Raw genomic sequence first — 17976 nt, forward strand, 5'->3', positions numbered from 1 at the left:
AAGGTCCGCGCGCGCATGCGCAGGAGACCCGCCGGGCGGGAGCGGGCGCCTCCCAAAAACGCCGGGAAACCGGTCGGTTTCCTAAAAAAAAAAGCGAGTTTGCAGAAAAAACAGCAAGTTTCTGAAAAAGCAGCCGGATTTTCAAAAAAATCCCGAGTAATTTTCCCCCTCCCCCGCGAAAGCAGCGGATTTACAAAGAGACTCCCAGCAACTTCCCCAAAGAGCAGCTGATTTGGAAGAAAAACAGCAAGTTTCTGAAAAAAAAAAAAAAGCAGCAGATCTTCAAAGGAAACCCAGCAAGTTTCGGAAGAAGCAGCGGAGTTGAAAACAGAACAGGTTTCTGGAAAAGCGATGATTTTTCCAAAGAACAAATAAAGCCAATTCCCGAACTGCCGTCAGCGAGCGCGGTAAGTCCCTGTCCTGCAAGGATGTGCCCGTTGGGTTTTAGTTCTTCTTTCAGGCCAAATCCTGCTGGGCTGGCGGCTTTCCCGGCCGGGTCATCCCACCGGACGTGAAATTAAGGCCAGTAAAGGTGAATTAATCCGGAATGAGATTTTTGCAACACAAGCCGGCTTCAAACCGCAGCCGGAGGAACCGTGACCCTGTTCCTAATATATTTTCCCCAGCGTTACTTATTTTTTTCCCATGTCATTGCATTTTTCCCAGCGTTATCCCGACAGTTTCACTGCTGGACACTAACAAACTCCCCTCCTTGGAGCTGAGCACCGGAGGCCATGGCTGTGCGGCGCTGGGGGGGTCTCCCCCGCGGGAATCTCTCCGACTGCCCCAACGGCTCCCGCTGGGCGATGGATGTGTTCCACGAATGTGCCCAGGACGGCCGGGACATCGCCAGCATCGTCCTGGGGCTGATTTCCATCTTCTGTTTTGCAGCTGCGTCTTTTCCGTAAGTATCTCTCCCCAAAACCCGGCCGAGCCCTTCCCTCGGTACAACACTCCTCTCTAAAAATCAAAATTTCAAGCGCAAGCTGCATAAATTATTAAATCTACCCAGCAAATGCAATCTGGGCCTGGAAAATTTGGGCATAACAGGCGAAGAAGGAGCAGGCGGTACAGCCCCAAAGCCTTGTTTGTTATTTTATTGTTATTATTATGCTTGGCAGCTGTAGCCAAGCCACGTAAGCCAACTGCAATGCAGTCATTGCAGGTCATACGTGTGGAAGAAATGTTTCCAGGAGCTCTGGGCTTCTTGGAAGTGCTGAGACAACCGTGGCAGAGGGGAACTTTGGGGGTCGCACCCAGTCTCGGTGTATCATGAGATGATTTTGTAACCAGAGAGGAGGTTTCTGCAGTTGGTGCTTCTCGTCACAGATCACAAGGGCTTGAGCTCAGCGGGTTGCCGTGAGCACCCAGGGGGTCGCAGGACTTCTCATAGGGGCTGGTTTGCGGGGAAGCATGTGGCTTTGTTAGAGGAAATCTTTGTTTTTCCTCACGCTGAGTGCTTTGAGAGGGGGACAATTGCAAAATGATCCAGGTGGGAGCAACAGGGAAACCTGGGGATGGTTCCCAGGTAGCGCTGAACCAGCCGGGGGTTATGGCTTGTGTCCCTGCCTGACTTTCTCTCTGCAGCCAGTTTTACCAAGCCTGTAAAACAGGCATCATGGACCGGGCTCTCTCCATATATTTCCTGCTGGGATGGCTGGGTGGAGACCTCCTAAACCTCATCGGTTCCTTCCTGGCAGACCAGCTGCCCCTGCAGGTACTGACCAACTTGCTGGGGCTGGGTCGGCTCTCAAACACCCCAAACTCCAGGGAGGAGGGATGGGTTGGGTGCTGCTTAATCCAGCACTGGGAAATGGAGACCCTAAGAGCCTGGGGATGCACCCTGCTCCCCGTGGGGATGCTCCATCCTCTCCCTGAGGATGCTGCCCCTTCTCTCCCAGGGATGCTGGCTCACCCCAGGCATCACCCGGAAGCTGTTCTGCAGGTAGGACCCACACTCATCCTTCTCCTGGCAGGTTTACACAGCTGTTTACTACGTGCTCGCAGACCTGGTGATGCTGGCTCTCTACTGCTACTACAAAGTGAAGAACCAGGGTGGAGGATGTGAGTTGGGGTTACGAGGGTGGTGGGGCCATGTGCTGCCCTTGGCACATCTTTCGGGGTGGCTTGTCCTTGGCTGCAGAGCCAGGAGCAATCCCTGGGGGATGCACATCCGGGCAGAGATGCTTTGCAGATGCATTGATGCACCTATTAGATGCCTCATTGCTTGCTGTTGGTTTGTGGGTTTGTTTTTTTTTTTCTTGGATAAACTGAGTGCCTCTAAAAGCCAAAGCTTTAATAGCTTTAACAGCCCAATAGGTACCGGCCATGCCTGGGGCTTCCACACATCCTTGTGAACAACCATGTGCAGCATCCGGGTTGAAAATAAACCCCCTGTGAGTTGCGTTAAGTACAGCAAAAAGTTACTTACCCACAGTTACATAGTGACTCCATCTTGGAGCTGGAAACCACAGCCAGAACTCTTGTCTCGGGACAGTGCTTTAAAGGTGGGGGGGGAGAGAAGTTTTCTGACAGTTTTGGGATCAATACTCCTCTTGCAATTAATGGTAGCCTTGACTTGAAGTCATTCCTCCCTGTTCAGATGGAGCAAAGAGGGAACCTGCACAGACCTTGCAAAGCCTAAACAGCAAGAGAAAAATCCACTTTTTAGCCTTGCAGCTGTGAACTACAAACAGCTGTCCCTTGAGAACCATTTAACCATTTGAAGCTACTAAATCAACTGATACTTGGCCCGTCAACTATGTAGGGTTTTTTAATGCTGGAGAGCTTGTTTACAGAGTATAATACAAGTCTTGCTGTCAAAGCAGGGCTTGGTCTGGCAGGGGTTTGAATGTGCGGCGTTGTGAGTTAAGACGGTGAAAAACTTCTGGATGATCTTTAAGAGCCCTAAACCCAAAGAATCTCAAATGCTCTCAGTCTGCTGAGATAGGAGCAGTTTCCTCCCTGATAACTTACAAATTGCCTGTATCGCTGCGAGATAAAACACCCGCAGCAGCTGCTGCCCGAGTCACTGGGTGCTGGCTGAGCCGCCGCAGAGATAAGGGAGAGCTTGAAGGTCTCTTTACGCAGAGGGGTCCCAGCACCCACCGAGGCTGCTGGGCTGTGCTGGGGGCTGAGGGAGGAGCCTTCCCTATGCAGCCTCTGCTTGATTCCCCGCAGTCGCTGCCCCGATCAACGCAGCCTTCGTCTTCCTTTCCCTGGGGATGGTGTCGACCGTCTCCTTCGTGGGCAGAGGTGCTGCCATGGCGCAGGGCTCGGCCACATTTAAAGGGAGATCTCTGCTGTCTGCTCCCACGGATGAGCTTGGGTCAGAGGTGAGCTGGTTCCTAATCCTGGGTGATGCGGGGGGAGATAAAGCGTCTGGTGGGGTGGATGTGATCCCGCTCAGCGGGGTGAGGGATATGTGGGGAGGGCAAAGGCTGGGTTTTGGCCCCGGTGCCACCTCGCATGGAGCCGTGGTCTGTCTCTGAAAACATGGGGCCTGCTTGCGGCCCCCCCCTGCCTTGCAGCCTTTCACCAGGAGTGAGATCATCGGCTTCACCATCGGCTCCATCTCCTCCGTGCTCTACCTGTGCTCCCGAGTCCCCCAGATCTACACCAACGTAAGTGCTGCACCGTGAGCGGGGCAGGGCAGCAGCCGGGTGCTGGGAGCCCCCCGGGCTTCTGAGATTTCCAGTTCCACCCAAGAGGGGTGGTAGGATCATCTTCCTCCTCTTTTCTCAGAGGTCCTAGGTCCCCATCTTAATCATTCTATAAGGGATTATTATTCTGTATTTCTGCTCTGAAACCTTCTTTTTTCTCCCCTCCCTTTAACATACTAATATTTTGAGGGCGGGGCTTTCATTTTGTCTTTATTTTCAAGCAAAAGGGGAACTAAAAGGCTCTTGATGTTGAGTCACCACCTTTTTTCTTCTTTTTCTGGGGTCCTTAATATTACTTTCTAGTAAGAGTTTGGAGAGCTGCACCCAAGCTTCGCTCTCTGGCCCCTCTCATTCCAGTACAAGAGGAAATCCACCATCGGGGTCTCCTACTCCCTCTTTGCCCTGGTGATGCTGGGGAACTCGCTCTACGGCGTCAGCGTCCTCCTGAAAAACCCCGAGCAGGGACAAGGTGAAGGCGACTACGTCCTGCACCACCTCCCCTGGCTGGTGGGCAGCCTGGGTGTCCTGTCCCTCGATGTGGTTGTATCCTTTCCTCTCCAACGCTGCCCTCGGGGCTTGCATCCCGCCGGCGAGGCTGCGCAGGGAGGGAGCCCGTCTCGGGGCAGGCAGGGTGAGGTAGGAGGAGCAGGTGGGTTGTTGCTACTCAGCGGTTGCTTTTGAGCTGTGCTTGCTCACCCGCGTGCCGGTGAGTAATTTATGGTGTTGCAACAGCTGAATGCCTCAGACCCTTGTTTGCATTAAACTCATTGTCCTGTTTCCACCTCTCCTGGCACAAACAGCATTGTTACAGGTGGTGAGACCCAACACCTCGCATAAATCCACCCTTGCGTGCGTGCAGAGCCTTAACCTCCTCCCAGATCTCCTTCCAGTTCCTTGCTTATCGGAGAGGAAGACCCAGTACCCGTGAGGAGAGGGATGCTCTTCTCGGCGAGCAGGGTGACAGCCTGGAGAGCTGACAAAGGATCTGCCTCGCCGGGAGAACAGGATGATGCAGACACAAAATCTGGCTTTAACGCCGGGCAAACCAGCCCCTCTGTCCTAGTGGCTCTGGGGAGAAGAAGACCTGAGCCAGTGGGAGACATGTTGTGCTGCTAAGACTCTAAGCCCAGCCTAAGTGGCAGAGGATGCTGCTGAGAGATCTCGTGCCTCTTTGATACCAATGATGTTATCAGGATAAACAGGGAGTTATTTGATACCTCAAAAGGTCGCTCTTTGCTGCTCTTACACCCCACAGCTGAGCCCGGTCACTTCTGCTTTACCTGCTGTCTCTCGAGGGTGATCTGGAGCTTCCCTAATGCTGGCAAAGGTGGGAATAGCCTAAGGGGCTGTGGAGGGACACAGAGACGACCAACCTGTCATGAACGACAGTGACTGGAACCAGTTCAGAGGAAGGAACAGCGTAACCAAAGTGTTTTGGTCCACACGTACCTATTTTAATTAGCACAGCTCAGACGTCTATAAAACACGTCCTTGCCCCACCTGCCTCCTTTGGTTTTATTTTGCTGGTTCATCTGGCAGCTCCTGCCTCTTTCTTAATGCATCTCACAGTCCCAATTTCTCTCATTTTTTGCCTCACCCACGTTTTAATTTCATGGATTTCTTGAGGAAGTGGCTCCATCACTTTCTGCTTAGCTGGCCGGACAGTTACCAGGCAGAAGATGCTGCCTTCCCGCTCAGTCAGGTTTTTTGGTCCTGCCCTCTCTCGTTGATGAATTTATTCCCAGCACTGATGAATTATCCCCAAGTTGATGAAGTGACCCCCTTCTTGGGGCTCTGCACACCAGCACAGTGGCTCCGTGATGGCAGAAGGACTGGAAGCAGCAGCAGGAGAGATGCTTTGGGGCGTGCAGGGGAGAGCAGCAGCGTAGCCCCGAGCTGGCTGCCTCGGCCCGTGGGCTCCCTGCCCCAGGCTGAGCTATTTCTGCTGGGGAGGAGCAGCTCAATCTCACTGGGCAAGCAAGAGGAAAATCAACCAAAGCTTGTAGGCCCTTCAAGAAAAGTGAACGCAACTTTTCCTTTTAAAGCCAAAACCTTTCCTTTCCTTGCAGTCACTCTTAGCTCTTCACTCCCCTTTTCTCCCCCTCCAGCTACTCTCCCCACCTCTTCCCCACTGCCCACCCCTGCAGCACCCCACTCTGTGCCCCTTTTAGCTCTATTACCACTAATTTACAATTCCTCAGCCAGTCCCATGCCGTTAGTCCTTGCCAGCATTTGGAGCTGAGCCGTTTGTTTTCAGAATTATTATTTTTCCAGGTTCTTTGACCCCTTTCAACAAAGCTGGTGGCTTTTTCACTCCCATTAATTCACAGTTCTTGTGGTCGAGGGGGCTGCTCGTCTCTTCCCCATCCTCACAGCAGCAGGATTTCCTCTGCTGTCTTTCACTATGAATTGCAGAAAATTCACATCCAGTACTAATACAAACCATGAGCAGATTCCTAGCAAGATAGAAAGTGCAGCTTCATTAGACCTCAGTACCTATCCCTGGGGCTTGGTTTTATTAAAGGAGTGGTTTTTAACCTCGGCTCATGTTTGCTAGCTCAGCCCTGAAGTGTTGGGGAAGGCAGTGTGGTTTACTGAGATCTGGCTTTACTAAACTGACCTATGGCTGAGGGATAGGATGGGATTAGGCATAACTACCTTGTGGAAATGAAGAGCCTCGTCTCTGCCATTCACAATACTAAATAATTGCCACATACTGGCTAACCAAGGACTTTTCTTAAAGCTAGACAGAAGATAACATAAGCAGGTAAAAAAAAAAATATATAAAATATAGTTTGTTCCCACAGGTGTATCCAAAGCACAGATTAAGTACAAAGTTGACTTAGGTAGGTAAGATGGAGCAAGGCAAGCAGCTGCATTTGGCAGATGGAATTTATGCGCCAGCAGCCATCGAGATGGTGGTGGATGGAAATACGTGTCACAAGGAGGCTCTTGCTGAGGTTATCATCCCTCTGAGACTCTAATACAGCCCCGTCCTCAAAAGAGCCTGCAGTTTAAGATTTTTGCAGAGGCAAATGTTAAACCAGAAAGGGCACAGCCCAGAAACCATTTGTCCCAAAGCACTAAACGTAACTTGGTGGTAGGCTTGCGGCTGGAGCAGCCAGGCCAAACCTGGAGGTTAGCCCCCAAACTACCAGGTTACAGCCCTTTGAGAAGGGCAAGAAACAGAAACTGCTGCTGTGGCTGCATCGATCCTGCAGCTCGTACGTGTACGACTGCTCTGCAGAAAGAGCATCCCCTGCACACGTGTGCTGAGGGTGTCTGCATACCCCAAACCCACACGTTGCATTTATCTGTGACGCTTCCATTTTTAGCTTGTGTGCACCAAGATGGCTTTGGAGAAGGAAAACAAATCCCCCCAAAAAGCCCTTTAGCACGTTACAATTGAAAATAGGCAAGAGGAACCGTGAGTCTCCCCCCTCCTGGGCTGACACGCTCCTTCCCGAGTCTCAAGAGTTCACACACGCTTATCTCCAACTTTAAAAAAGGTTTTTCCTAGGACAGAACCTCAGCGTGTTCCCCCGGGGGGTCCCAGCTCTGAGGCACACGTGTGCCTCTCCCCAACCCGCATCCCGTTACGGACCCGAGGCCCCCAGATAAATACCCTGGCACAGGACCGTAATCACCTGCAGATGTCTGGATGTGGAACAGGTCACATTAGAAAAGCAAAATTAGAGTGTGTTAATCAGTATTAATGCCAACAGTCTCAATTTGCATAGGTTCACCCGAAGGCTAATTCCAACAGCCATGTGCAGGAAGAGCCCAGCAGGTAATTGCTTTCTCAGTGTCAGCAGGATGGAGTCTGTTATAACCAAAGCAAGTGGAAGGGGCAGAGGACCTGACACTGTGCAAGGTCCCTCTGACCACCAAGGGTTTAAAGATGGAGAAAATCCGGACAAGGTTCACAAATCACACAGGGATTGAGCAAAGAAGCAGCTTTTGGGTGAACATTGATTGTTGGAACCAGCCACCTCAAACTGCCAAGGGAGCCGAAACGCCTCCCCTCTGCCCACCAGAGTGTTTCAACACACAGGTTTCTCCCCAGACTAATTTTTAACACTTGGTAAAGCTGGACGACTCCTTCTCCTCTAAATACATCTCGTTCATCTTTGCTGGCTGCCTGGAGCATCCCTCCCAGCAGCAGGATGCCAACATTCCAGTGCCAGCACCTGGGACGCACGGCAGGCCCACAAGTAAGGCAGCCATGCATCACACCCTCTTTCAAACAACGCCCTGTCAGCTAACCTGGATGCAAGAAAAAATAATTTAAAAAAAGCTTTCTGTGACCATATAGTCCAGCAGCCCTTTAGCTTAGGGCTGAACTCAAGTGTCTTTGTTTCCAAGCACACGGCCGCCTACCTGCAGCCAGCACGGCTGCCGGGGTTGCTACAGAGGAAACCCCCAGTAACACTGCAAAGAAGGAAAGAGAAATAAGGACGACACCAACCACACACACACTGCTTCCTGGGATTATTTTTTTTTATTTTATTTTTTTAGTCTTTTTTTTTTTTTTTTTTTTTTTTTTTTTTTTTTTTTTAGTATGGAGGCTCAAGTATCAGATGTAGATTCAATTTAAGCTTTACAAAAAACAAAATCAAAACAAAAAACCCCTTTTGCATTCCATAAAAATTGACAGAAAAGCGCCTTGGAACCAGGCTATAGAAGAGCAGAACTTTCAGCAGGTCTCCTAATCAATGTCTCCTTGCAAATCTGGTTTAGTCAGTATAGTACAACACTGAGGAAACACCCTCTCTTCCCTCCCTCCCACCAGCCATCCCCTGTGCCCAGCCCCCAAACATACGTGGAATAGATTTTTTTTTTTTTTCCAGTTCTTCCTCTTTCACACACCACAGTATTTAATAAATTTTTGTTTTACATTTTTTACACCAATGTAACAAAAGGCAGGAGGGGGTGGGGAGGAAAAGACAAACAATGATTTGTGTTTATGCATATAAATGGGGGAGGGTGGAAGAGGGCAGGGGGGAAAAAAATACATGGACTTCTACAGAAACATAGCCTAAGGTCTCAATAGTAAAATGTGGTGCAAAGTAGGCCTCAGAGACTGAAAAAGTTTGTACAGCTTTATTCATGGGGAGAAGATGGCGTTGCATGGATAGTACTGAATGCAAATCGTGACGTGACGTAACAGAAAAGGGCAAGGGGGGGATGAGTTTTCTAAGAAAGGAATCTAACGAGTGCATGGCATGTCTTGTTAGCATGAAGAGTATTTTAACTTTGCTGCTTTCTCTTCAAAGCCTCCACCAGGTCGTTTTTAAGAGCTTCTTGTTTTGATTTGTCTGCAAAAGTCTGCACAGACCTGCGGGGAAGAAGGAAACGCAAGTCAGAGGTGATGCGTTGGAGAGGTGGTGTTTTTAACAGTTCTCCTGGCATGTGAGTCAAGAGGAAGGAGAAGCACCTCAACCCAGGCTTAGAGGACACAAAACTCAGCTTGCCTGTTTTAATCCAGAAAGCAGAAGGCAAAGTGAACACTTCAGTGAGTATATCAAAGCAAAATTCACTCTAGCAAGGCTGGCACCAAAAGACACGCTTCCCCAGAAGCTCCACTCAGCCTCCAGTTGCTGGAGGGAGATTCCCAATTTTTTTACATTACAGATTGGAAAAACCCCAGTGTAGCACCAGCGAAGGGTGTTAGCGCTCTCGCTCTCCACAGGACCGTGAGGGGAAGGCACAGAAAATCCAGCCTCTACCCACAAACATCAACAGGGCCGGGCCAGGGGAGCTCCTGAACCTTTTTGCAGACTGTTCACCCAGGGTCGAGCAGCCACGTCAAAACTTCCCTCCAGCGTGTTCACCAGGGGGAAAAGTGGCCAGTTTCTGCTCTCGAATTTGCTTTTCCAGTTTGTACCTTACCTAGAGTAATTCGTGAATCAAAGCAGCCGAAGAAGAACAGAGACACTGTCACAGCAAGATTATTGCAGGGGTTCACTTTTGCTCAGCGTTTGGTTACAAAAGAAAAGCTGCCTCTTTCAGAAATCATCTTGGCTCCCTGCCCTCTAAGATGGGTGTGGAGGAACCTCCATTTTCAACAGTAAAATAAGAAATCTCCACTTTAAAAAAAAAAGCCCTCTCAAGTATGATCATGGATAGAACAATACTAGACTTTTCAGGAATTGCTACCACAGAGAAGTAGTTAGGATCCAGTTTGGTAGGATTCCTCCCCACATAAATCATATTTCACACCCTTTTCAGGACTCCAAGCTACCTTATTTTGCCTGGATGCTGTCTCCTGTAAACAAGGCTGCTCTTTGTGTCAGTTATTTTCCTAACATTTTTATAACAGTATTTCCATTCTCTTGTCTCTGGAGACTTCCACTGCTTTAATAAAAATATATACATTTTATATTTGCATTTGTCACAGGCTAAAGAGGTGGTTCTTGGCCATTATCAACAAATAGTGCATTTTTCCCCTTCGTCAGCTTAACATGTTTAAGACACCATCTGTAACTCATTATGAACTGGAGTGGAAGGTTAAACTGGCTCAGGGTTAGTCACTGCCGTGCATCCTAGACATTCGGAGCTCCAGAGCAAACGAGAGCGTATGAACAAACCCCTTCAGAGGCTGTGCAGAGCACAGAGGCTAGCAAGGTTTCAGTAGAGCTTGAGCAGGACTGGATTTCAAGCTCCAAGGAAATTCAAGACATGGGGCAAATAGGGGATGTGTGTGTGGGGTGAGCTCGCATTTACTCAGAAGTCACAGGAAGTACCAGTCATTTTTTTTCAAAACTGAAAGACTTCCAAGATTTCATTCCTTTCTGCAGGGAGAACACTAAGATTACAGGGAGTTTCTTATCTGAAGTGGTGCACCACAGCTGTAGAAAACTGATGGTGCACAAGGAACAGAGTCCCACAGCTCCTGGATCGAATCAGTCCAGGCTAACATCACTCTGGGTACGTGACCACGTGCTCCTTTCTTGCTCCCAAGCTAGAATGCAAAGTGGTAAATCCTGCCCCATTTCAGAGCGTGATATTTCAAATGGGGGGGAAAGGGTGGAGCAACATTTAAAATAAAAATGACAGCATTTAGTTGGCCGTATTAAGAAATAACCCTTGGGTGAAACACGGATCAAATGTCGTTTATCAGTCTGCGGGAGTTAGGGGTTAGTTCTGGTCTCAGTTATCATGCAGAGGTCTTGGCTGGGTGAGTCCTGGTTTAGTGCTGGTTGTCACACCTCACAGGCAGGGGGTACCTGGATTGGTTTAGTTATCAGGCTGGATGTAGATCTGGCGCTGGGTCAACACTTGAGAAAGCTCCCTCTGCAACTGCTTATACTTTTGGTTGTCGGGGATAGCATCAATAGATCTACAGAGAGCAGTTTAGAAACGAGGGAAGTAAACAGGGAAAAGAAGAGTCAGAAGAACTCAGTAACACAGAGCTGGTCATTCTGGAAACCACCGGGAGCACACTCAGGAAGAATAAGTGTAAATACACAGGTTAGGAAAGACAAGAAAAAGGCCAGAGGAAACGCCAAAGCCAGATGCTCTGTGTGTTACCAGTTCTGAGCAGATCATCTCACCGATGCACAAAGTACCATGACTCAAACTGAGCAATGGAGAGACACAGGAAACAGATTCAATTACAAAAGCTTAAGGCAATGTTCACAAGGAAAAAGACTGTATTACATAGTTCCTTTTAATGTTAATAAACGCTTCCTGGCTAAACCCCTGCACACCACAAATGAAAATAGAGGCCTGTTATGAAAGCTGGGGTTTGCAAAAAAAAAAACCACCCCAGAACAGCTGCTTTCTCAGATACTGCCAACTCCCTCTGCCCATGCTGCTAAGAAGGCAGAACAAATATTTAATTAGCACCATTATTCTATCTTCTTTCAGATTTTAGTATGCGAGAGAACAGCAGCTTACTTATTTGCACCATTTGTTTATTCTACATTATCGCTGTGTGCTAGGAGGTCTAGCTGCAGTTTAAAGCAAAATGATTTGGCACCACAGTTCTGTACTTTCTTCTACGAGCATCAGAACTACCAGCTTGGGATTTCTATGTAAAATTCCTGACCAGAAATGAGCAGGGGTTGAAAAGTAATGTAGAGTTCCCCTACAGAAAGGCACAGGGGGTTTAGTCATTTAATCTGTTCTAGTACACTGTATTTTGACCAGCGGTGTTGAGAGAAAAGACAGAATTTAAAACAAAGTCTAAATACTGCAAACCACTAATGTCATGATTTAATTCTGGAACCAGCTGACTGTTTTTAATAACAGTAGAAAGTGAAGTCAGAATTTAAGTACAACTTTCAGGACTCTGAAGAATAAAACTCCTAATTAAAAATAAATCTGAAATGTAAGTGCTGCTAATTGGACTATTTTCCTCCTGGCAAGGGAAGAAGGGATTAAAACATTGCTTCAAATTTCTACAGTTACAAGGCAGAAGCGTTCCCTAAACACCACACAACAAATAATGTTTTCCAAGCACAGTGAGGTGAACAATTAGGGACATGAAAAGACTTTGTGTAGGCAAGGGGAGTTCCAGCGAACAAAAGCAGATCAATGCTGGGCTGGGGACGGTACCACAGGCACTGCAGGGGAATGGAGGGAAGCAAAGGGGGTCCAACAGGCAGCTGCAGAGCCCCTTACCTCAGCCCATTAACGATGTCCTTTGTTTTTCCAAAATAAATCTCATTCAGTGTACTTCTGATTTTGTTTTCCATGTCCTAGAAAAAAGTAAGAAACCAGATCTTCAGTCATGTCAGCTGTTTTCAGAACAGCGCACATGCGCTCTTCTGTGCGTTGGATGCGTTCATCTTGAACAGCACAGTTCAACCCACCGTTATTCCTACTGTTTAAATTCTCACAGAAGGCAGTATGACCCTATCTCCCAGTTCTTATCAAAGAAATAAAGGCTTAGCTTTATTCCTGTCCTCTCCTCCCTATTAATCTCTCTAGGCTTTACAGGCAACGTCGTTCTGGACCACAAGAGGGCAGTTTCTATCCAGCTATCAGTTTTTCCTGCATTTGGCTGCAGAAAAGGAAAACACATTTCACCCCAGCCTCACTCTGTAATGTCCTGGCACTGAACGGCCTGTAAGTGGCAAGTCAGTCACTTAGAATAACCAACAGGTCAATAGTTTTGTGCTTATGGGTTCGCCCTGAATTTTTGAGCTGGCAACTCGTTCATTCACGGCAAACAGTTTTGAGAAACATCTTGTAAATACGCAGGTTTTTTAATTTAGGTCGCTTTCACTCAAGCCAAAAACTTAGAAAAGGGACCAAAAAAGAAGTAGCTGCCTTCCTTTCATTTCCCAGTTCTTTTAAAAAAAGCATTATGGTCTATGTTAGTTGAGAATTTCCTCCTCTCTTGCCAAAGTGGTGCTGAAGATCAAGGAAATCGAGAACAGCCTGACAGAGGACAGTGCACAGAAGAGCAGACTGGTGTAGCACCCTTCTGAGCAGCTAACGCAGGCACATTCTCCACTCACCATGCTGAGGTACACGACTGACAGCTGCCAGAAAGTCAAACACTAAAACCAATTCCAGAGGATTTAACAAGCACTTGATATACACTGAACTTCCAGTTAGAAGGACAGTTCTCTATTACACAACCTGACTTTACAAAATTCAGCCCAGAAGCAGGGGGGTGGGAAATTTTTTCATTCTGAGGAAAGGACCACTTATTTTACAGGAAGGTTATTACTGTAATGAGAAGACAAAATGCAGACTGGAGGTTTTGTGTCTGCAAACTGTTAGAAGACGTGATATAGGAGGAGTACTGAGGCATCAAACACTGAGCAACAACATGAGCACGATTAGACTCGGTACAATATGAATGGGAAACTTGTTTGTAAAGGCAAAAGCAAGCGTACAGCAGAATTCTTAGACTTGGGACCAAATATAGCAAGAGAACCTGCAGCAGGCTCAAGCTGTGGTGGCTTCACAGCACTTACCTCTACCAAGCGTCCGATATTGGCTATGTGTGGAGAGGAGTCGCTCACAGTCTCATCTTTCTCCATCTAGAAAGAAAAGATACAGGTCCACGGGTCACACAGAAATCTGGTGGTAGATGCACAACAGCTTTCCTTATCAAAAGAAGGGGTGGAAGAAGCAGGTCTCAAAATCCTGGAGTAACTCTTTCAATGTGCAAACGGACTAGTAACATACGGAGAAACTCTCAGAACTTGACAAAGGCTCACATGTTGATAACAGAAACACAGTGTAATAAAAACCATGAATCAAAATAAACCCCTGGTGTAGACAGGCACTACAAAATTGTCATTCCCTACCTACTAAGGGGCTGCAGGAGATAGTGAACATGTACCATAACATGAAGCACAGCATGTGGATATGAAAACAAGGTTGTTGTTGATGAGATGCACACAAGGATGGTGCTGTCAGTTTAACAGCTGTGAACTATCCCTGCAAAAACAGCTGCTTCTTTTAATCTTCATCTCAAACGCTACTTCCGACCACACGTGGGACACAGTCTCCATTTCCAGGATCTCCTGGCAAAAGACATCTTAGGCATTACTTCCCTTCCAGTAGAGAGGGAAGGTGCAGAGAATACAAAACCCATAACTACCTGCAAGACTGGTGACGATTTAAACTACTGCAACAATATGGAAAGAGAAATCTGGCAGTCTGTGGTGGCTCTTTATTTTTAGACCAAGAAGCTGAACCAACATTTGGCTATTAGGGGGAGGGACGTACAAAGCAGTAAGTATGGGGGGAAAGCAGCAGACTGCTTTTTGCAGGATAAATTCAGAGTTGTATCAGCTTAACTGTATAATGCCACCGTGTTCTCAGCATAGTATCTCAACAGGAGACAGGTACCTGAACTAGGCAAGTCATCACTGAGACCAAAAACTGGAAGCCGGTACTACAGCAATACTTGCTTTATTTCATCTGACTTTGCCTTCTATAATGTCCATCCAGAGGTCATGGCTGACCATCTATGATCTATGCTGGGGAAAAGACCATCTTCCCCAGTTCTTGAGAGGAAAATTCTGGCTAGACACAGACAAGCTGTTGAACAATGAACATCAGGCCCAGGAACCTCAACTGATACAAGATGTGCTGAGATGGCATGAAAACAAAACTGGGAGAAGAATGTAGTGGGAAGAACAGTCTTCAAAGGCTTTTAGTAATCTCACTGAATTCTCTTATCCATCTGTTCATATCCCTCCCTCAGGGTAGAGTTTAAAAATCTGGGCCAGCTACAGGTTTCTTCTAATAAGCCAAGTCTCTAACAGGCTTGGGGAAGCATGTAATTTAGTTGGAAGCCTGAAGGCAAAAGATAACCTAGAAGAGGGGGAGAAAGAGAACAAGGACGTTTAATTTTTCCTTTAGATTGCAGTCAGATTGTTTACATGTAATGGAGACATGCTGCCTGGAGAACGGATCCAGTTGCAGTAGAGGGAGAATATAAATCTGAACTATGCAAACACACATACACATGTTACAGTGGGTTTGGGAACTATCAGCAAATTGACCAAATCTGGGGGAGCCGGGGAGTTGGCAGTGGGTCATTTACTTCCACAGGCTCCCTACTGTGTCTCCTCCACACCTGGACAGGCCAAGCTCATTGGTAAGAAGCAGAATCTGAAAATAGAATTTTTTTTTTTTTTTTTCAAAATGTATATTATTACATCTCCATAAAAACTGCTGCCAGAAGGAAAACATTTTTATATGCTATAGAAGCCCAGATGTTACGAGAGGCTGTTTTAATGGAGTTCAGAGTCAGTAAGCAGCCATGTTATACAAACAGCAGAGTTGTTGGGATTTTTAAAGGTTCCTTCCGGTGGCTGTTATTACACGGACCTATGCAGAAAGCCTATAGCTGCTTAAATAAAGGGGTTAATTTACTTTGAGGGGAAATTCCATTCTGTAAGTTGATGTTAACAAGCAGCTCATCTTCCCACTGTCACTCCCCATCTGCTGTTGAACTCGGCCAAAAACCTAACGCTCCAGAATGAGCCAAATCCAATCTACATGGCTCAGTCGCTCCTCTCCTCTTCAAGAGATACGCTGCCTGGCTTCCTTGCCTCATTTCCCCAGCCATCTGCTGCAAGTCTGACTCAGAGGGAAACTCATTCTTCTGGGTATATTAAGCTCTTGATGGCTGGCTGGTCACTTCGGATGTTTCCTGCATGGAATATAGCAGCTGTTTGGGCTTTCTGTAAACGTTATTTGTAAGAAGAGTTAATAAGAAGAGATAAATTTAAGTTGGATAAACACTTTGGTTCATCATGAAAGCGTCTAAAAATACTAGAAAGATAAGAAGGAAACTCATCCACCATTTTGCTCTGAAGAACTGACGACAACATCCACAGCTGCTCTGGCCTCAGAGCAATATGAAAATCTCTTTAATGAAACACAAACAGACCAAAGCGAGCCAAAGGCTCCCAAGCCACAGGCAGTGGGCAGACTTAAGTCTCCAGGTGGAAAATACATGGAATTATTTGGATATCAGTGAGGCAAAATTTGGCCTCTCTCTCTCCAATGCTTGCTTTAAACTGTAACTAGACAAATGAAGGTTGTGAGCTTTGTGGAGCTTGCAGCTTTACAGAAATCATCTGAGAACTTACCTCATCTTTTCAAGGCCTTCATGTCTATTTACTCTAAGCAGTGTAATCAAAAGTATCCCACATCCTTCACCAAACTGTATATTCAAACCACGAGCAAATCTGGGGATGCTACATCAGCTCTCTATGCCACTAGTCCATACACGTGCTCAATTCTTCTTTTTCTAGATTAGCTCTTACGTAACTGAACCGCTGTAAAATCCGTATGTTTGTGTGAAGCAGAAATAATTTCCCAGACAATTACAGTTCAGTACATCTCCGCTATCCTCTGCACCCCAAAATACTACTCAATTAGCAATTAAAGAGACAGCACCTCTAGGAAACTGGACAACTGCTGAGGGGGAGCTTAAGGATCATGACAGCTACAACTTGAAGAACGCTCTGGTAGAAAAACACTCCCCAACGCCCCACTTAATGCTACAACATCTGGAAGTCGGTGGGATAGGCCTTTACATGAAAGCTCAACTTGATGAAAATATATGACTCTCCTAATTGCAGAGCACAAGCCTCGGAGGATTTACCTATTATGATAAATAGCAGAACGTCTCTGCTGGTGTTTTATTGAGCAGTAATATATCACAGGGCACATCTTCCTGAACGCAGGGAGAGCCGAGTTTGTAACAGACCAGCCTTCATCCAGCTCTGCAAAACGTTCCACCTTCGCTACCGAGCAGTTCAAGTATGAAAATCAACGCACATCTGTGCTCCTTTAATTTGAAATCCCAGGCTTTGCTTCCCCTACAACTTTATATCCTCCCCTTCCCACACCTCCGTATGTAAATAAACTATAAGTTTTGAGCCAAATTCTTTCCCAGCAAACTTGTACTTCCTCACAATGTCCATCTTGGCTTAGGAAACACACACGGATTCTTTGTGTGCAACATTATCCCAAAAAGGCACCTGTTAGTCTTGCTTTTAAGAAAGGGGCTCCAGAAATCTGTCCAACAAAGTGCAGTTTTGACTATTTGCCAGAAAACGGGAAGGCCACATCTACTTTGCATAAAATGAAACAGGATCATACAGCTGCTCTTACCTTAAATAAAAGTGCAGCCTAATGAAAACTCAAAATTCAGCCAAAGCAATACAGTGCCGTGGCAAATGACACAAGTAATTCCAATGTACACAAAGGGGACGGGACCCTAAGGTCTGTCAGAAAATCATCTGCCAAGCATCTGGCTTGAATCAGGACGGGGGTGGGAGTTACCTGCAGTCACTGGAGAACGTGCAAGGTAATTGAAAAGCTGCTGGCATTTTTCATTTCCCTGCAAGCATTGCTCCCTTTGTTGTGAACTGAAGGTAGCATGGCCTCTCCTTTCCTCTCAGATGTACAGCACTCCAGTCTGCAGCCCCTCATGAAGGCAGACTGCACATACTGTGTCGGTCACTCCTTCCCTCTCCAAAGTCCAGCCTCAGTCCCTGCACTGGCTGAAGCCTGCCACTGTCAGACGTGAGCTGGGAGGCACCTTCTCCAGCCTGGCCCGTGGTTCTTTGACTCTGAGCTCCTGAGTTGCATCAAGGCTCGTCTCCAGAACAGACTGTCTGGAAGAGCACCCTTGTTTGGGCAACTGGAAATACAGAAGTTCTCTATCTGACATTGCATGCCTCTTGTGGGACAGTGGTAGCAAGGGAAAAAAAAAGAAAAAATTAAATCAGCTTTCTCCTTTCAGTTCCACCAAAAAGTTCTTCTGTGCATCCTCTGGAGTCAAAACAGAGATGGCTACATACAGTGTGCCAGCGTTTATGTA

At 47.0% G+C, this 17976-nt stretch overlaps 2 protein-coding genes across 4 annotated transcripts in view; one reads left to right on the top strand and one right to left on the bottom strand.

Annotated features, from left to right (window-relative positions):
* Nucleotides 1–32: 32 nt before the first annotated feature.
* On the top strand, nt 33–8665 carry PQLC2 (PQ loop repeat containing 2). Of its 2 annotated transcripts, XM_026862506.1 has the most exons (8): nt 33–407; nt 667–904; nt 1588–1717; nt 1977–2064; nt 3181–3335; nt 3531–3623; nt 4020–4205; nt 4541–8665. In XM_026862506.1, the coding sequence occupies exons 2-8, from the start codon at nt 735–737 to the stop codon at nt 4637–4639; spliced, it is 921 nt and encodes a 306-aa protein (XP_026718307.1). In that variant the 5' UTR covers nt 33–407; nt 667–734; the 3' UTR covers nt 4640–8665. The 2 variants fall into 2 exon arrangements, with proteins under 2 accessions (XP_026718307.1, XP_026718308.1); XM_026862507.1 differs by lacking the exon at nt 33–407 and having other exon boundaries at nt 709–904; nt 1592–1717.
* The window catches only part of CAPZB (capping actin protein of muscle Z-line subunit beta), a 45198-nt gene continuing 35369 nt past the window's right edge, over nt 8148–17976 (bottom strand). The window contains exons 6-9 of one of the 2 annotated variants that reach the window (XM_026862508.1): nt 13598–13663; nt 12291–12367; nt 10892–11004; nt 8148–9000 (exon numbers count right to left, since the gene is read on the bottom strand). In XM_026862508.1, coding sequence (XP_026718309.1) covers nt 10902–11004; nt 12291–12367; nt 13598–13663 — 246 coding nt within the window. In that variant the 3' untranslated portion in view covers nt 8148–9000; nt 10892–10901. The remainder of the gene's footprint in view (nt 9001–10891; nt 11005–12290; nt 12368–13597; nt 13664–17976) is intronic. The other variant, XM_026862509.1, reaches the window with a different exon arrangement.

The sequence above is a fragment of the Athene cunicularia genome (assembly GCF_003259725.1).
Source record: "Athene cunicularia isolate RWA chromosome 21 unlocalized genomic scaffold, athCun1 chr21_part1, whole genome shotgun sequence".
Classification (NCBI taxonomy): Eukaryota; Metazoa; Chordata; class Aves; order Strigiformes; family Strigidae; genus Athene; species Athene cunicularia.

Excerpts from the sequence above, each read along its gene's own strand:
- PQLC2 (XM_026862506.1), top strand. The coding sequence starts at position 735 with ATGGCTGTGCGGCGCTGGGGGGGTCTCCCCCGCGGGAATCTCTCCGAC. Across the intron at positions 3,336-3,530 it reads CGGATGAGCTTGGGTCAGAG|CCTTTCACCAGGAGTGAGAT; the intron begins GTGAGCTGGTTC and ends CCTGCCTTGCAG. Across the intron at positions 4,206-4,540 it reads TCCTGTCCCTCGATGTGGTT|ATCTCCTTCCAGTTCCTTGC; the intron begins GTATCCTTTCCT and ends ACCTCCTCCCAG.